This window comes from Urocitellus parryii, chromosome 5 (assembly GCF_045843805.1).
Source record: "Urocitellus parryii isolate mUroPar1 chromosome 5, mUroPar1.hap1, whole genome shotgun sequence".
In the NCBI taxonomy this organism is placed as follows: Eukaryota; Metazoa; Chordata; class Mammalia; order Rodentia; family Sciuridae; genus Urocitellus; species Urocitellus parryii.
The window spans coordinates 200,213,085-200,232,658 of record NC_135535.1 but is presented as its reverse complement, the minus strand read 5'-3'; the positions used below and the strand labels follow the sequence as shown (position 1 = coordinate 200,232,658).

Sequence of the window (19,574 nt, the reverse complement as noted above, 5' to 3'; positions counted from 1 at the left end):
CCCACTTTATGCACTCAATCCAGAGGGAAAGCGCAATAAACAATAGAAATACAGAGTATTAGGAAGGAAAGTAGGGCGAGGCAAGGGTCTGGAGCAGAGTTGCAGGGTTCTAGGTAGGGTTGTCAGAGTATGCCGCTATAAAGATTCAGTTTTCTAATCTAAAAATGAGCACAATAGTTGTGCCTATCTCAGGGTTTTTATGAGAGTCAAATGAGAGGAAAAAGGAAAATGAGGGTGGTGGGGGAATAAGGGTTTTCCTGGCAGAGGCATGGAAAGAGAACTGAGGCAAGGGTGAGCTCGGGGTGGAAGAAGACTTGCTAGGAAGACTGAGGTGGAGCATGAATAGTGAGAATAGCAATAGGGCCTCACAGAGGGCCTCTTGGGCAAGATAAGGACTTTGGAATCTGTTGTAGAACAGGGAACATTTATTGGAAAGGTTTTGGGGGAAAAAAATCGACAACCTGAGTGGCTGGGGTTGTGGCTCTAGGCCCTGGGTTCAATCCTCAACACCACATAAAAATAAATAAAATAAAGGTATTGTGTCCAACTACAACTTTTAAAAGTCTTAAAAAAAAAAAAAATAGACTGAGGGCATGCCTGTAATCCCAGGGACCCAGGAGGCTTTAGCAAGAGGTTCACAAATTCAAAGCCAGCCTCAGCAACTATGTGAGGTCCTGAAAAATTTAGCAAGACTCTGTCTCTAAAAAGAGCTAGGGATGTGGTGTGGTGGTTAAGTGCCCCTAGGTTCAATCCCTGAGTACCTGGTACAAAAAAAAAACTGAACTGTAGGGCTCCAAGGTGGGGAAGCAGAGAGGCCAGCTGCATTGGATTTGTGACACCTTAAGGGCAGAGCCAACAAGGACCATGCAGCTGCTGTAACACTGGCACAGTGGGTGTATGGGAAGGAACACTGAAGAGGGCACACCTTACCCAGCAGAGAGGTCAGGGGAGGGTTCCCAGAAGAGAACTGCTCAAGACTTTAGAACATGAGCCAGATGAGCTGAGCAAATACCAAATACCAGTGAAGTCACATAGACCTGAAGCAAGTCCGGAGCTGGACTCCCCTCCTGGGTGGAAAGACCAGGGGGGAGAACTAGGCCCCTGGTTCATTGCCAATACTGAGCGTTTGCAGTGGATCCGGTGCTGTGGGGTCATTTACAGGTTTTATTCCCCTTATCTTCAACAAACCCATAACATTGGAACAATGGGTTATCCTCATTTTAGATGAGAATACAGACCAGGGGACATTAACTTGAACAGCTAAGTGTTGTGCAGGGTCCCCTAACCCAGGACTTTGGAGGCCCTCTGAACACACACATTGGTGGCTTCCATGAACTCAAGTGCACTCACTCTCCACCCACCCTGATGATGGAGGACAGGGATGGGACAAAGGAGGGAAGACATTTTCCTCTACAAGTGGTAATTAATCTGGCATTCAACAAAAGAAGTAGATTTGGCCAAACACTGGAAAACAATGAACCCAGAGCCAGATGCCAGGGACTGGCAGCAGGTCTCTACCCTGGGTTTAATATTCCGCCTTTGCCCTTTTGCAATTGTGAATGTTGACTAAGGAGTGCGTCGCTTTCATTTTTCACTGGGCTTTGCAGACTGTACCCACCAAGTGCGCACCGGACATTAAGGGCAACTGAAGGGATTTTCGCGGGTAATGTCCAAAAGCTCGGGCGCACGGTGGAAGGCGCGGCAGGAGCGGAGGGCAAGGTGGTGGACGGCCCCTCGCATTGCTTCCAGGGTCTTCTCGACAAGTACTGAGATTCCCCACGTGACCGGGCCTGGTAGGACCCGCTAAGGTGCGGAGCGGGGTCAGCAGACTTTGCCCGCGGGAGTAGCCGGCTCTTCGGAACCCGGCGCGGAGCCGGGGCGCGTGCGCGCGGTGACATGAAGCGGCGCGCGCGCGGGGGTGGGCGGGGCACGCTGCCCAGCTCCTCCTCCGCGCCCGGCCTGGCGGCGACGGCCACTCCAACCCTACGTAGGTCCCCGCAAGAGGAGGAAGCGCGAGGCCAGCGCCGCCAGACGCATGGAGCCCAACGTGCGCTTCTGGATCGCGGAACGCCGAGTACGCCCGGGCCCGCGCGGCTGGGGGCGGGGAGGGCGCGCCGCGCGCCGTGTGGAAGCCACCTGGCCCTGGCGACCTTGGCGGCCCACGTGGCTGCCCTGCGCCTCCTGTCCCTAGTCCCAGAATGGCCCTGGAGGATGCATCCCCCTCCCACCACCATCGCAGGCCCTGGAAGGGGGACGGAGGGGTAACCCAAGCTTGCGGGTGGCCACGGCGGCTGTTAGTGTGCATCCTTTATTCTCCAGACTGGGCTGGGGAGGGTCGCCACAAGGTCACCCCCCAGATTCCCCCACCCCACCCCCCCAGCCTGGTCCTACTGGTGGGTGCGGCCTGAGTTGCCCAGCAGCAGTTTGGTCTGAACAGGATTCCTGGCCTCCCACCCTTGATAGGCCAGCCACTCAGTGAGACCCCAGGTCGTCCCTGCACAGGAAGTTCCAGGGCTGATAGAAATGTGACCTGAGCCACAGAGGTACTTAGAAAATTTTCCAGAAGCCTCATTTAAAAAGTACAAAGAAACAGGTGAAACCAGTTTTAATAATGTATTATTTAACCCCCAACAGATGTGAAATAGCATTTCAACATGTAATCTAAAAAACTTTTTTTTTTTTTGGTACCAGGAATTGAACCCAGGGGCACTCAGTCGCTGAGCCACATCCCAGCCCTATTTTGTATTTTATTTAGAGACAGGGTCTCACTGAGTTGCTTAGCCCTCGCTAATGCTGAGGCTGGCTTTGAACTTGCGATCCTCTTGTCTCAGCCTCCCATTATTAGACTCATTTTTGGTACAGTTCTTAAAAGCTAGGTGTGTTTGCTATACCTAAGTCTATCCCGCGCTCCATAACACACAGGGCAAGCTGGACAGTGGGGCCCCAGGCATTCCTTGCAGCCTTGACTTAAAAGTAGGGCCTAGCTTTATTTTGGGTGAAGAATTTGAGAGTGGACCAGGAATTCCAGTTCTCTAGGTAGAGCCAGGACTTAAAGGCTGAACCCCTGCAAAGTCTGGGGCCTGGTTGGGGGCCTCTTCTCTGCATGTGATCTGGGCTGCACTGACTGAGGCTTTACTGGAGTGTCTATCTGTTCTTTACTATTGGGGCTAATAGGCCTTACAGAAACCAGAGGTCCAGGAAGGAGATTTTGAGACCTTCTAGGTTGTTCCTCTGAGGTCATATATGGGATGTGAACGCAGGTGTGTTTGATTGCAGAGTCTGGGATGTTAACACTCGATGGCAGCTTGATCCTGAGTGGATCAAGCTGCTGCCTGATCCTGGCTGTGTGGCCTGGACTCCATCCAGGAGCCCTGCTAAGCCTCAGCTTCCTTACCTCTAAAATGGGCATGTTATGAGGACTCCAGGAGGTGATTCCTCTAAAAGGCAGAACACAAGACAAGGCCATAATAAGTTAAAAAGAAAAGAAGAAGTTCACTGTTACTGCGTCCATATGTCTGTTTTTCTGTTAACCCTTCTGATCTTTTCTCCTTCAGTCTTTTGTTCAGAGGCTTCTTCAGTGGACAGAATTATTAGATCCTACAAACTTGATCACTTCAATTGTAAGTTCTTGTTTTCAGAGATGGTGAATTTATTTTGAATTTGAAGATTGTGTGTGTGTGTGTTTTATTCCTTTCAAATGGGCTTGTTAGATTGAAAGAGTGATAAACATAAGCATACATCTGGTTAGCAGGGAATAGCACGCCTGCATCTGGGGTCAGAAAGTCGGAAAGAATTGAGACTATCTTTCTGTGTAGCCAGGACAGGCAGCCAGAGCCAGTCAGCAGCCTTGACCGAGGCCCCAAGGGAACAGGACGCTGTGTCTGGGTCGGTGAGAGAAGGCTGGCATGGAAGCCAGTGGAGCAGAACTGTCAGCAAGGGGCCGTCAGCAAAGCCCAGGGCAGATGGCACCAGGTCACTGGGCCTTTGATGCAAGAAGAGGATCTTGCAGGACTTTGTGTGTCACTGAATTGAGCAGGGTTGGCATTTGTCCTCTGAGGCCAGGTGATGAGGGTTTGGTCTCTGTGTGGTGACAGCCAGAAGGGTCAGTATGAGGGCAAGGCCATTCTGAGGATGGCTCGTCATCCCAATGAAAGATGAGGGTTTGAACCAGCGTCATCCCAATGAAAGATGAGGGTTTGAACCAGCGTCACTGGGCATGAAGAGGAGATGCCCTGTCACCAATAACCCTTCAGGGTATGACACTAAGGGAGACTTACATATTCATGCTCAAGAGGTTTCTTACAGTTTTATTATAAAAGCCAGAAACTACCTGAGTGCCCATCAGCATGAAAATAGATAATGTGGCGTATCCTTGCAAGTGATGAACTTGTTATCTCTGTGTGTGTGTGTGTGTGTGTGTGTGTGTCTTTTTGTGGTGCTGGGGATCAAACCCAAGGCCTTGCACATGCTAGGCAAACACTTTACCACTGAGCCACACCCCCAGCCCTATGTTTTTCCATTTAACATTGTATATATTCTAAGTTTCCACTTAGTGAAACACTGAGGCCTGGGGATGTAGCTCATTGGTTGAGTGCTTATCTGGTATGTACAAGGCCTTGGGTTTGATTAGATACATACACATACACACACATACACAAAAAACAAAACATTATGTCTGTAAAGTTTCATGGAAAAAGCAAGATGCAGAAAGTATATGCTATCTATTTGTTAATGGATACATGTGTTCGTGTATATGTAAGTATAAAAATAGGGACTGGAAAGGTATACCTGAACCTGAACTCATAGTGGTGGTTTCCTCTGATAGGATGGGGAGGGATGAGATGGGGCCGGTGGGGGTAGTGGTAGTGATAGCAGGGAATAATTGGTTTTGAAAAATAAAATGAAAGCAAATATAACCGAATGTTTCACAGTTGGCTACTGCTGGGTAAGGGGATTAGAGTAGGCAGTCAAACTAAGATTGTATTGTCCTTTGTATTTGATTTTCTTTCTCAGATTAAGAAAAGTTCAGGGAATTGAACTGATTAGACCTGTGGTAGGTAAGACAGGAGGCACTGCCAGTGTTCTGATTTTGCAACCAGGAAGGTAGTTGATGTCAACAAGCTGGGAAATTGGTCACACAAGCAGGGCTGCTGCTGGAGCTGTCCAGGAACCTGGAAGGTTTAAATCTGAGTGAAGTGTGGGACCATCCTAATGGAAAATTTCAGGGTAGAGAGCCTTAGTCTGCACACTGAAATCAGGTGTGCAGCTAAAATACTGATGACTCCTCTGTGTATGCTGGTGAGTTGTGACTCTTCAGTGTGTAAAAAATCTGAACAGTATTGAGATGACTGATTTCTTGGTACTTGATTACAGGAAAAAATAGAAAAATCGAGGCAACTGCTGTTTACCAGTGAAGATGCATACAGATTCGACGTGGATGACCAGAGGGTATGTCCCATGTGCTCAGCTGTGCCCAGTTGCCTTTAGGTGGTTCCATTGTGCATGGTGTGAAATCAGGTGGAATTTTGGCCATCAGTCTTGTCACTGTACCTACTACCTAGGGATCAGCCTTGCAAAACTGGGTTAGTTTATTAAATGTAGTTAGAATTCCATCTCATAAACCACATAGAACTGGGCATGTTACAATCCCATTGTCTCTGGAGGCTGAGGCAGGAGAATTACAGGTTCAAGGCCAGCCTCAGCAACTTAGCAAGACCCTGTCTCTAAATAAAATTAAAAGGACTGGGGATACAACTCAATGTTAAAACACCTCTGGGTCAATCTCCAGTATGAAAAAAAGGCTATTGCTTGTTCTTTTTCTTTTTTTTTTTTTTTTTCTTTTTAGATTAAAGATGCTTGGAAAAGAAGCCTCGTAAGTTTCAGCTCCTTTCTAGTTTTTAGTCTCCTAAAATCACAAAACTAAACCTCCAACTAACCTTTGCATCTGTCCCTTTGAAGTCAACCGTGCATCCTGACAGCAGCAGGCTGATACCCATTCTCTTCCGACCTGCAGGTGAGCTGGTTCTCATTTCAGAAGTGGGTTGGGAAGGGCTGGAGTTGTAGCACAGTGATAGAGCACTCGCCTGGAACATGTGAGACCCTGGGTTGGATCCTCAGCACCACATAAAAAAATAAATAAATAAAAATAAAGATCCTGTGTCTATCTACAACTAAAAAAAGAAGAAGAAGTGTGTTAGAAGATATGATTTGCAGAAAACCCTGCCTGCTTTATTTATTTATTTTATTTTTTGTGGTACTGGGGATTGAACCCACTCGACTGCTCAGCTACATCCCTTTTATTTTTTGAGACAGGGTCTGGCTAAATTGTAAGACTGACCTGGAACTTAGAATCCTCCTGCCTCAGTCTCCTGAGTCTCTGGGATTATAGCCTGTGCCACCTTGCCTGATTGCCTGGTCTATTTTATTCTACTTTTTCCCTAAAGGGATTTCTGTGGAAATTCTGGAAGCCACAGCTTCAAAAGAATACTTGAAAGGTCTGGTGTTGACAGTGATCAGCAGGCTCAGGGCCCAGAGCTGATTCAGTCCTGTGGAAAGATCTGGGTTGGAACAAGCACCAGGCCTGTGGGTAAATCTCACTCTGCACCCTCAGGCCCTGGGAGCAAGCTAGGATGCAGCTTGTCAAAGCAGGATCAGAGCTGGCCTCTTGGAAGGGCCACTTATGAGCCAGCCTCAGCAATATAGCAAGGCCCTCAGCAATTTAGTGAGACTCTGTCTCAAAAAATAAAAAGGGCTGGGGATGTGGCTCGGCAGTTAAGTACCCTGGGTTTAATCCCCAGTACCAAAAAAATAGCATTAAGGGGGGGAAAACTTAGCATCAGGTAGTGCATAGTGACCCTGTGTGGATGGTAAGGCCATCTGTAAGCGAGGCTTTGTGGACATTCTGAGAGACCATCCCAGACTTCACCTGCAAGGTGATAAGTGTGTACACCGCTGGCCTGCAGGGAGAGGGCCTGGGAGGGCTGGTGGCAGCCCTCTGCTTAGGTCTTTCTGTACTGTGCTGTTTTAACTTTCTGCCATGTGCACCTGGTTGTTATTTTTATGTGAGGTGAGGAGTATAAATCGTTCCCTGAGGCCTGAGCCCTGGGGAGGCTGGAGAAGGGCCTTCAGGGAGTGGCACCCTGGAGGCCACCTCTGCCTTAGCAGCCATGGTCACTGATGCTCTGCTCTTCTCTGCCAGCTTTCCTGCCTTTGACGGTGCCCTCGGTGAGTAAGCCGTCATTCACTCTAAGGTTTGGGAGGATGTGAACTATCTCTTGACCTTGGCCACGTCTCCCAGTGCTGGATCCTTGTCCTGGGCCTTCCTGAAACATGATGGCTGTGGACCCCACCTGTGGCCTTTGTTGCTGTTCCTATATCGGCACCCCCACCCCACTTACCAGTGAGGCCTCAGGCTTCTCGAAGGCCCGTGTCACCAGGGTGTCCTTTTTCAGGTCTCTTACTATACAAAGCACCATAGAAGAGGCCCGTGAGTTAAGATGTGCAACTAGTCACAGGCTTCCTGTGATTGTCTGTTACCTCTTGTGTCAGTCAGCTCTCTGTCACTAGAACAAATACCTGAGATAGTCAGTCAGCTTATGAAAGAAAAGATTTACTTTGGCTTTGAAGGTCTTGGTCCGTGATCAGTTGCTGCGTTGCTCCTGGGCCTGGGGCGAGGCGTCCCAGCACAGTGGAAGTGCCGGGGGGAACAGGACGGCTCACCTCGTGGCAGCTGTGAGCAAAACAGAGAAAAGAAGAGTCCTCTCTGAGGTCATGCCCCCAGTCACACAAAGACCTCACGCCAGGCCCACCTCTTTGTGTCCACAACCTCCTAGTGTCACCAAGCTTTTAACACACACAGTTGCAGTCCCTCTGGGAGACATTCAGGTCTAAACTAATAGCACCTTCTTTCCCCAAGTCCCCCCGCCACCCCCACAGGGCTTCTCAGCTGGGACACTGAACTCCCTTCCAGGAAGGTCCTCCCAGTGGGAGGTGCTCTTTGTCACATCACTGGGTGGTCACTGCGCCACACCTGCCCGCTGTTTCCCTCCTTGGCAAGTACGTGGGCTGGCAGGAGCTCCCAGTATCCTTGGAGCCTCTGGTTCAGGGCCTGCTGGGTGCTCGCTCGCCCATCCGGGCTTGTCCACTGGCAGTCGTGCACCTGCCACCCTCCTGCTGTCCCAGCCCCTGGGGGGCGCAGTGCTGCGGCTCCCTTGGGAAGTCCTGTGCTGCTGCCAGCTCTGCCTCCTCCAGACATGTGTGACTCTGCTCCATTTTCTTCTTCAAGGTATTTTTGTCAATGATGCCAGCAAAAGGGATGAAGTCCATGATTTTACCCCAGGTAGTAGCTCCTCCTGTCTCCTGGTGTTGGGTTCTGTTGTGCTTGAAACCAGGCTGAGGCCCGCATGCCTTTCATTCTGCAGGTTTCCTTATATGCCTACACCACAGGGTTCACCATGGTCAACGGAAACGCAAGTTACGTGAGTGTCCTGAAACCCAGAAGGGACGTGATTTGGGGTTCTTTCTTCTGGAGGTTATTTCTTTTGTCTGTGTGTGTGGTTTAGGTTTCTGTTGTTGTGGCTTAAGTTATTCTTGCTGGGCAAAACTGTGCATTTGCTAACTATGTACTTCTCTTTTCCTTAAGAGTCACAGTCTACCAGCAAAAATATTATTAGGAGCAGGAGTAATTGCTTCTTCGACCTTCTTTGGGGTAGGTATTTTTACAACCTGTCAAATCTTTTTTATTCCTCAGAATCAAAAAAAGCTTTATTCTGATTATAAATTTATATTCTGACCTAAATGACTTGGGAGGTGTGAATTGGAAAGTGACTGTGGGCCTGTCACTTCAAAATCAGGACCCTGAATTTCTAGGCATGCCCAGTGTGCCCTTTGCGTTCACATCTGTGTATTCAACCAACTGTGGATTGAAAGTATTTAAAAAAAAATTGTGTCACGGGGCTGAGGTTGTGGCTCAGCGGTAGAGCACTCACCTAGCACGTACGAGGCCCTGGGTTCGATCCTCAGCACTACATAAAAATAAATAAAGATATTGAGTCCAACTACAACTAAAAAAAATAAATATTTTTTTAAAAAATTGTGTCTGAACTGAATATATATAAATGCTTTTATTCTTCTTGTCATTATTCCCTAAACAATGTAGTATAATAGTTATTTACATCACACTTACCTTGTATTAGGCATTATAAGAAATCTGGAGATGATTTAAAGTATGTTTATGGGAGGATAGGGTAAGGTTATATGCAAATAATATGTCATTTTATATAAGGGACTGGAGAAGCCTCTGATTTTGACATCCCGGGTGAGTCTTGGAACTAATGCCCTATGGATACTGAGGGATGACTGTACTTAGTACTGTTATCTTTTTAAAAATTAACTTATGCTGCACAGATGTATTGTTCAAGTTATGTGTTGCTTTGAATGCCCAGACACTGAAATGGTTAAAAATGTGGACTAGAGTCAGACAAGCCTGAATTCCCATCCTGGCTCAAGCCCTTCGCAGCTCTCTGACTCTGGACGAAGTATATAAGCTAAGCAAGCCCTCACCTACTCCTGGAATGAACAAGGATAACACCTCAGTGTCACAAGAATTCAAACAAGTGAAAATGCTGGGAGTGTAGCTCAGTGGTAGAGTACTTACCTAGCACATGCAAGGCCCTGGGTGCAGTCCCCAGCACCATTAAAAGAAAAAAAAAAAAATGCATGTACTCACTGGCCACCATCTGCCCTGGGACTAGGTCAGTGTTTTTGCTTTGCTTTTAGGTGTGTTTGGCTGATTTTTTTGTTTCCGTGCAATAAGGATCTTTCTCTCTTTCTAGTTAATTCCACATTTGATACAAATGAAGTATCATCTGGATAACCCTTGGATCAAAAGAGCCTTACCGATTGTCTTTCTTGGTGAGTTATAAGGGCTGGGCACATGCAGTTCTGCTTGTTGTTGTGGGCTCTGAGTTTTCCTCTGTCTCCAGAGGCCCTGGCTCCCTGGGCCACATTGAGACTGATGGCCCCCACCATCTGCAACTTACCAGGGCCCCAAGCCCAGATGGGGTCTGTGGTTTGAGAGATGGCACTTTCTCTGTAGATACCCTTTTAATTCAGAGGACAAACTCAAGCCTGGAAACACAAATACATTTTTTTTCCTTCAGTTCTAGGGATCAAACCTAGGGCCACATGCATGCTAGGCGAGTACTCTACCCTGGAGCTGACCCTCAGCCCCCACGTACCACGATCTAACGAATATCTGCACAAACCCTCTATTTCCACCTCTTCACTTAATCCTGACAGCAACTTATGGGTAGGAAATATTCTTCCCACTTACAGGTGAAGAGACTGAGGCACAGGGAGATTAAGTCACTTGCTGAGAGTCACACAGTAAGCAAGCACTAGTATAGGAATTCCAACCTAGCGATCGGACTCCAGAAGGGGTGGCAGAGGTATTCACTGAATATTTTGTGTTCACCAGCCTGCAAGTTCACTAGTTCATGTTCCACATTTGGGTTTGGGAATCAGAGCAGTTTGAAGAGTTGGCAGAATGACATCATTGGAAAAATTATGTTACAAAAGCCTAAGTGGTCTGCTGGGCCTGTGGGAGGTGACCATTTGAGGGTCAGGAGGAAAGCAACTGTCCAAGAAGGGCTGGAAATGGACACAGCCCTTTAAAGATGTCCTTTTTCTGGGCTGAAGCTCTTCCTTTGGTTTCATGTTCTTTTCCTAACATCCACAGCACAAGTCAGTGGAATGAATGTTTTTGCTTCTCGGAGTTTGGAGCGTGTCCGAGGGATTGAGGTCATGGACAAGGATGGCAATGTCATAGGACGTTCCAGAAGAGCTGGAAGAAAGGTACAGGGACTTTGGAGCTCAGCTGCTGGCCCTTTGGGCAGAGTTGGATTTTCTGTTTCCTCTTTTCTTGTTCCCATCCCCCACCCCATGCCACCAAGAGTTTCTGCATTTTACACCCTGAAGTTTAGAAGATGGCACGTTGGTTTAGACAGTGTTTCCGTCTTGAGGCAGTTTTTTCTTTGGGAAACCAGTTTTTGCCCTTAAGGTCTTTAACGGCCATCCACATATGGAGGAGGGTCTTCTCCCTTGTGTCAACAGATTGTGGATGTGAACATATCCCATAGCAAAACACCCCACATCAGCAGCTTGGTTAATGTTTGGTTCAATAACTGGGTACTGTTGCCAAGCTGGTCCGTAAGTCTGACCATCATGGGGGGCATCGTAGGAGCTAGTGTGAGGCCTCCTTCTTCCGTTCAGTATCCATCCTTCCAGCGTGTGCTGCGTGGGGCCCTCTTGGAGACCACCCCTTCCCAGCCTGCCCTGCCCTCCTGCTCTCTGTCTACCTCACAGTAGATTTCTCTACCATCTTCATCTGTAGAGACCAGTCTGTTGTCAAGGATGGGCCTGGGAAAGAAATCCAGTCCTCTGAAGTCAAACTCATTTAAATGTCCTCAATTATTAATCATTTTTAACATTGGTTTATTCTTTTGTTCAATTCAGCAAGTAGCCTCCATGTGTGTTTCATTTATAAGAAACTAGAATGGTCTATGGTAGTTTCATTTTGGATAGGGACTTTTAAAATCATATACACACATATACTTATACATATATGCCCATATTTATACATATAGATATGCATGTTTATATACACAGATGTATGTGTATGTGTGCTTATATACATATAAATACGTTACATATATGTATAAATATGCATATAGATTTTTTTTCTGTTTTTTTTTTTTTTTTTCCCAATACTGGGAAGTGACCCCAGGGTCTCGTGCATGCTTGATTTTCCACTCAGTTTTAACTTCCAGTTGGTGGTATTGCCTTGAGCCATTCATACAGCTGAAGAGCGAGAGCCAGTGGTAATCAACACATGGCCGTCTAGCTCCTCCTGCTTGCCTGGCACTGCTGGGCTCTGGAGACCCAAGCCCTTATCAGTGAGAACCTCTGCTTCCAGGAGAACCCACCCAGGCTCCCAAGGGCAGGGAGCTCAGGCCTGACAGACACTGAGTCTGTCTCACCAGCAGAAATTTCATTTCTTGCATAAGGGCCAATTGAGGGGGGAAAAAAAAAAAAAGGCTTGATAATCTGCTTTAAAAAAAAAAAAAGTATTTGTCTCTTAAGAATAGTGTCTGCCACTGTGCGTAAGCGTAAGCAGTCTTCTGTGTTTCCCTGTCACTGAAAGGCTTATTTTGTTTGGCTAAAATTTCAGAAACTGCGTAACCAGCAATATCTGATTGTAATAAGGCACCTGGGATCAGATTTCAGGAGGTCGGTCCCAGTTGTTGCCCCCTGGCCTTGTAAGCCACTCACTTGCAAACAGGGGTGAGTCTACCCATGATGGGCATCTTGTTTGGAATGTCCTTCTGTTTTACACACAGGACAGGTGGACAGAGGCATCTTGCCCACCAGCGTGGAAATGTCATGCTCAGCAGCCCCTGTTCTTTTCCTGAAGCCAAAGGATTTTACTTCATGTTCTTGAAACTTATTTTTAAAATGACCCTCTCAGCTCCTTCTGATCTTGTGTGGGGAAGGGCCATCCCTGCCCAGGGACGCCTGGAGCGCAGTGTGGGTGTGTGTTGTTACGGTCTGTGGGTGGTGGTATGAGCAGAGGGCAGGCCGCAGGCCCCAGGAGAGGAGCCTGGGAAGGGAGGTTGTACCAAGTCTGGAAAACAGCAAGGGGCGGAAGGAGCGCAGGGGAGGCGGGAAAGGTGTGCCTGTACATTTTTTTGGTGGTACTAGGGGTGGAAGCCAGGGCCTCACACATGCTAAACAAGTGTCCTTCCACTGAGCCACATCCCCAGCCCTTGCCTATTCTTGAGCACAGGACAGTGCTGCTTGTCTGCTCAGGGGCTGGCTCTGAAGTTGACATGTGAAAGCTAGGCACAACAACATAGTCCTGACTCAGGAGGCTGAGGCAGGAAGATCACAGGTTTGAGACCAGCCACTTTAAAAAAATAATAAGGGCTAATGCAGCTCAGTGGCAAAGCTCCCCTGGGTTCAATCCCTGGTACGAAAAAAGTTAACATGTGAACCATTTTATAGTCAGATATTCTCTTCAGAGTCCCTAAAATTGCACTCAAGAATTCATGGTTTTGTGTTTATAATTCATACAATTATACCATTAAGTGTTTAACATATGGAATTTTTTTTTTTTGTACCAGGGATTGAACCCATGAGTGCTTAACCACTGGGCCACATCCCCAGCCTTTTTAATTTAATTTTTTTTAATTTTGAAACAGGGTCTTGCTAAGTTGCTTAGGGTCTCTCTAAAATTGCTGGGACTGACCTTGAACTTGTGATCCTCCTGCCTCAGCCTCCTGGTTTGCTGGGATTACAGGCGTGCACCACTGCACCTGACTTAATATATGGAATTTAATGTTTAATATTTAACACATGGAGCAAGATACAGTAGAGAAAAAAGATGACACTTTAAAAAAAATTTTTCCCCATGGTTCTGGGTGTGCTGGCAAGCCTCTACCACTGAGCTGCCCCCTGGTCCTGTAGAACACTTTATATCCCACAGGTGAGGGCTGGGTCCTGGCATTTGGTCTTGAGAGGGCCGGTGCTGTAGCAGCATACTCAGCTGGGCTTCTGCTGACATCCCCATGGGTAGGAAGGAACCCCTGGGGAGCAGGTCCAGGTCTAGGCTATGAGGCAGAGACCTGGGTTGAGAGGAAATTACACTGTGAACAGAAGGGGCAGATCCAAGGTCCCCTCCAGCGAGGCTGCCATCTGGTTCTGAGGCTTTGTCTGGAAGCTGCCTTGGTTCCTACGTGGTGGGAGCTCATTTGGGTGGTTCTGTGGCCTGATGGAGACATTTGTGGGTTCGGGGAGGTAAATCCTCTTTTACTCCTCCTGGCGCCAGCCCTGCCGTCCTGCTGCGCCTGGCCTGGAGAGGACAGTGAAAGTGTCACTCACTTATTTCCAGTGCCTTCTTTTTCTGGGTGGGAAAGGGAGTTGTGTTGGCTCATCTCTGTCACAAGACCTTTCATTTCACTCGGTGTCCTAAGCTGTTCTCTTTGCGTCTTTATCAGGCCGTTAGAGAAACAGCAGTCTCCAGGGCAGTGCTGTTTGGGACCTCGGCTTTTATTCCTGAAGTCTTCACCTACTTTTTTAAAAGGTAAGAGGGGCTGGGCACAGTGGCACATGCCTGTAATCTCAGCAGCTCAGGGGGCTGAGGCAGGAGGATCCCAAGTTCAAAGCCAGCCTTAGCAACTTAGCGAGGCCCCAAGCAATTTAGTGAGACCCTGTCTCAAAATAAAAAATAAAAAAGGCTGGGATGTGGCTCAGTGGTTAGTATCCCTGGGTTCAATTCCTGGTACCAAAAAGAAACAAGGTAAGAGGGACATTGATCTCCCCAAGTAGGAATAACATTTTGAAGGTCAAACCCCTTATAAAACTTGTCTGATACTGAGACTAGAGGGAGAGTGGGAGGAGGGGGCTTCAGTGAACTTCCTGCTAAGCACCTCTCAGAGTTAAGATGATTGATCAGGGGAGGTGTGGAAATCCAGAGATGCACATTGCAGCAATCCTGGAAGCTAGCCCAGGCCCTGCCCTGCGTCTGCTCTGTGTCCTTGGGCATGTCAGAGGACTCTCTGAGCCACATTCCTTTACTTCTAGAATGATAGATTTGGATGATTTGCAGGTTTGCCCAGCTCTGATGTGCTATGAACTTTGCTCAAGCTCCCCTCTCCCCCAACTGAGCAGGTTTTAAATGAGCTTGAGAGCCAGGCATGGTGGCACTTTCCTATAATCCCAGAGACCTGGAGGCTGAGGCAGGAGGGTACAGCCTCCACCAGATCCTGGTCTCAGACCTCTGTGCTGGGGTTCCATGCATGTTATACTGTCTCTTACACTCTCCCAAGGTCAAGGTCAGTGTCACATCCTTGTCTGGACCAGTGGAGGCTCTGGAGTCTGACCTTTTGTGCTGTGGGGCTTGGGGCAGGTTGCTTTACCTGAACAAAACCCAGTGCTTCTGTTTCCTCATTTCTGTGGAGGGGTTGGTGACCACACAGACCTCCCAGGCTCTGGGGTCGGATGAGCGAGGGCAGGAGCACTCATCTCCTAGCACTGCTGCATGTTGAGCTGCCAGTGTGGCTGCTTCACTGCCTGCTCATGGGTTGTATGGTAACCAAGGCCTGGGCCTGCAGCTACACAGGAGGCGGGATTAGCCACCATGAGAGCAGGCCAGCCCCAAAATGTTTAGTAAAATTTGTGAGCTTTACCTGGTGTCTTCTAGAACCCAGTTTTTCCTGCAAAATCCACAATCCTTATGGACCCTAAAACTGTCCTGTACTCTCCTGGTGATGGGGGTGATGGTGCCCGTGTCTTTCAGTATGTTTCCACAAATTGGACAGGTAAGTCCCCTGTCTCTGATTTCTTCTCAGAGGGAAAATGGGATTTTATTTCATGATCATGAGAGTAATATAAATTATTATTTTTTAATACAAACTTTATCAAAGTATAAAACAAAATAATATTTAGACATAATTCCATTTCCCAAATATCTTGTCGTTTTGAATTCTGTCTTTTTTTAAAATATTTTTAGTTGTAGATGGACATAGTGGCTTTATTTTGTTTATTTATTTATCTATTTATGTGGTGCTGAGGATCAAACCCAGTGCCTCACATGTGCTAGGCAAGCCGTCTACTACTGTGCCACAACACTAGCCCTGTATTCTGTTTTTCTTTTCTTTTCTTTTTTTTTTTTAATATTTTATTTACATTTTAGTTTTCAGCGGACACAACATCTTTGTACGTGGTGCTGAGGATCGAACCTGGGGCCGCACCCATGCCAGGGGAGCGAGCTACCGCTTGAGCCACACCCCCAGCCCCAAGGATTCTGTTTTTCTTAACAGTATATCATAAATAGTTTTCTGGAATATTAAAAAAAAAAAAACTCTAAAAGGTATTAAAGAATTTTTAAATTCTCCATATTTCACAGCACTTCCCCATCCATCACAACTTCTGCAGTAGTGGACACAGTCCCTGTCTACACCAATGTGATGACCACTAGACACATGTGTCTACCGAGCACTTGAAATGTGGCTAGTGTGACTAAGGGACTGAATTTTATTACTTTGATTAATTAATTAATTAATTTTGAAGTGCTGGGGACAGAATCTAGGGCCCCACACATGCTAGGGAAGTGTTCTACCCGCAGGCAACATTCTCTGCCCAAGAATATTAAATTTAATTTTAACCTACGTGCTCACATGTAGCTAGTGGCTACTGTGATAGCACAGTTCTAGAGACAGTTTATAATATATTGTAATTTAATTTGTAATGACTGCTTGGATTCAAATTCCCAGCTTTTCCATTATCTTGGTCAATTTTCTGTTTCCTTACCTATTGAAGAGAGTCCAAGGTAATAGTAATAGTGTCTCAGAAAAGGGTTGTTCTTTATATCTTTATTCTGTATCTATTTAAAATTCTGCTGCTGGGGAAGAAGAGAACAGACATTGGGGGACAGGTAATAGTCTCTCACAGGTGTTTTCAGGAAGGATAGTGGGTTGAGTGTGGAAATCTCAAGAGACCAGAGGCAGGAAGTGGAGTCCATCTCCAGGTGTGGCCCCAAGCACCAAGATCTGCTGGACCTTGAAAATACCTGCCCCCAACAATATCAACAACAAAAAGCTCCCTTTTCTGGGTGTGAGAGGTGCTCAAGGAAGTAAGACCAGCAGCTTGTGAATGGTTGTTGTTGAGTGGGTATGGAGGTACCTAATGCCTGTCCTGGGCTATTGGGGGTCCTTACCTCCCTGTCCCATCTTGGGTGACCAACTGCATTCACAGAAGCCCAAGGATGGGAGGGGTTCAGTGCCCAGGGCATCTCAGGAAGGCCAGAGGCTGCATTGCCTTCTAGAACTGGCCTGGGAGTTTGTCCCTCCAGAGCTTTGCCGGCCACCACCTATAGTCTCATGGGCCTAGAGATGGGTATTGGATGGTGTGAAGGGATAGCTGTTCATTTTGTTAGGTGTGATAATAGCACAATAGTTCTATAACTACATGGAAGAGTTTTTTAATCATTTGAAATTTCATACTGAAGTATTTGTAAGTAAAATGGTATGTCTGAGAATTCCCTCAAAATACTCAAGAAAATCCAGGCCTGGTTGTGCACACCTGTGATCCTAGCAACCCAGGAGGCTGAGGAAGGAGGATGATAAGTTCAAGGCCAGGCTTAGCAACTTTGTGAGATCCTATTTCAAAATAAAAAACAAAAAGGGCTGGGGATGTGACTCAGAGGTTAAGTGCCCCTGGTAACCGTGCCCCCAACAACATATCAACAAAAAGCTCCCATTTCTGGGTGTGGGATGTGCTCAAGGAAGTAAGACCAGCAGCTTGTGAATGGTTGTTGCCGAGTGATAAGCACATGAAGGACCATTATATTCTTTCTACATTTTTTGGTTGGTTGTTTTATCGTACCAGAGATGTTTAACCACCGAGCCACATTCCTAGCCCTTTTCTTTTTAATATTTATTTTTCAGTTGTAGTTGGACATAATAACTTTATTTTATTTATTTATTTTCATGTGGTACTGAGGATCAAATCCATGACCTGTACATGCTAGGCCAGCACTCTACTGCTGAGCTACAACCCCTCATTTTTTAAAAAAATACTTTGTTATAGATGGCACAATACCTTTATTTTATTTATTTATATTTATGTGGTGCTGAGGATTAACAGGGCCTCACACATGCTAGGCAAGTGCTCTACCACTGAGCCACAACCCCAACCCCCCTTTTCATTTTTTGAGACAGGCTTTCACTAAGTTGCTTAGGGCCTCATTAAATTGCTGAGAGTGGCTTTGAACTTGTGATCCTTCTGCCTCAGCCTCCCAAGCTACTGGGATTACAGGCCTGCACCATTGCACCCCATCTACATTTGTTTACAACTGAAATGTTCCATTAACAAGTTTTTAAGAAGTTAGGTGATCCTTTTTGCTATCGGTTAGATATCACTGAAAGAGATGGACTGAGTGAAATGGTTACTCTCAGAAAATGCTTTTTAAAAACTTGATTTCTAAAGCAGAAGTCATGAGTGTAAATACTGAGGATTTAACTTTGTTTTTCAGATAAAGTACAGTAAACTTGAAGAGGAAATTCAGGCTTTGACGGAAGAAACAGAACTGTTCTATAACAGAGGGGTGTAGGCGCCAGGTATAAGTGATTCTGGCTCCTGCTTGAAGACCTCCCTGCCCTCCAGGTTTCAGTTCACAAAACCCTGCTGACGACCCTGGGAACCTCTAGAAGCAGGATGGCTTCTAGAGACTTTGAGGCTGGTGGAAGAAGTGATGGGAGTGTGTCCTGACCAACACCCCACGTGAGGCTGCTGTCCAGCAGCAGCCTGTGGGAGGACTGTGCAGCTACTAATGAACTTTTTCTAAAGTTGAATATTGAAACAGTACAATGAAGGGTGCACCTGGCCCAGGAGGTGGGCACTAAAATGACATCCCATCTCCAGATAAGCGCAAGCAGCCCTGTTTCCCTCCTCGGCTCACTCCATCCTGGACAACCTGCAAGTCCTGCCATGCTGCCCACTGTGCTGTACCCGCTGTGCACTGACAGGAGGCTCTCTGCCTCCTTCCATGGAAAACCAAGGATGTTGGCCAGCAGTGACCTCCTGGTTGGCGTCCAATTAGCAAACCTCCTCCACTCACACCCAGTCTGTCCATGTAAGGTTACCTGTCCCTAGGTTTTGGGCTCCTCCCTTTGGACCTCAGGGCCTTGCACTACAGCCTCTGCAGTCCCCTCTGGCCTCAGCCTCCCTCTCTGCTGGCTCCTCCCCAGGAGCATTTAAACTGCCTCATTAAAAAAGCAAAAATCCATCCACAGTCAGTGCGCACTGCATCAGCCCAGCTTCCATTCTGCCGAGACTGCTGTCACCAGTGCCACCCAAAGGCCTCACTGCCACCATGCTGGGCCCTATGACAGTCCTGGTCCTGAGGCTCTTATCCAGCTGCCTGCTGCACCTGGCTCTTGGGATGCCCATGGACTCCTCACACTGGCTGTGTGGACAGGAGCCCTGGTGGCCTTAACCCCCTCCCCCTCCCTCCTGGTCAGCAGATTGGCCCATCTAGTCAAGAGTCCAGAACACTTCATGATCTCTGCTGCCAGCTAAGCTCAGTGCAGCAGTCCCCCCTGCTGGTGCTCCTCATCTGCTGCCCAGCTCCAGCCAGTCCATGCACCAGCCTGCTTTTCTAAACCATGCCTGAGAAGCTGCCCAGTGTGTCAAGTCCATGCCTTGCCATGCCCCACAGGAGCTTCTGCCTTACTCATGTCTCCTCATTGTTTCTCCATGGGCTCTGGTCTCCTCTGGGCCTTCACATAAGCTCTTCCCTCTTCTCTGGGCTTGGACAGTTGCTGCCTCCAGGAGGCTTCCAGGATTCACAGTACTGAACTCTATGTCCCTGCCCGGTGCTCCCATAGTGCCCCATGTTTCCTGTGTGGGATTTAAGTCTGGCCACAATGAAGTACAACCTGTTGGCTGATCCTATTCCCCCCAGTAAGACTTATGTGCCTGCAGAGCAGGGACTGTTGCTATCAGGGTAGCCCCAG

At 47.4% G+C, this 19,574-nt stretch overlaps 1 protein-coding gene across 1 annotated transcript; it reads left to right on the top strand.

Moving 5' to 3' along the window:
- The first annotated feature begins 1,952 nt into the window (after positions 1 to 1,952).
- On the top strand, positions 1,953 to 18,844 carry Sfxn4 (sideroflexin 4). Its single transcript, XM_026384311.2, has 14 exons — positions 1,953 to 2,074; positions 3,555 to 3,620; positions 5,374 to 5,448; positions 5,846 to 5,872; positions 5,959 to 6,013; positions 7,199 to 7,224; positions 8,285 to 8,338; positions 8,421 to 8,477; positions 8,642 to 8,707; positions 9,834 to 9,912; positions 10,739 to 10,854; positions 14,055 to 14,140; positions 15,260 to 15,377; positions 18,092 to 18,844. The coding sequence occupies exons 1-14, from the start codon at positions 2,036 to 2,038 to the stop codon at positions 18,167 to 18,169; spliced, it is 942 nt and encodes a 313-aa protein (XP_026240096.2). The 5' UTR covers positions 1,953 to 2,035; the 3' UTR covers positions 18,170 to 18,844.
- The last annotated feature ends 730 nt before the right edge of the window (positions 18,845 to 19,574 follow it).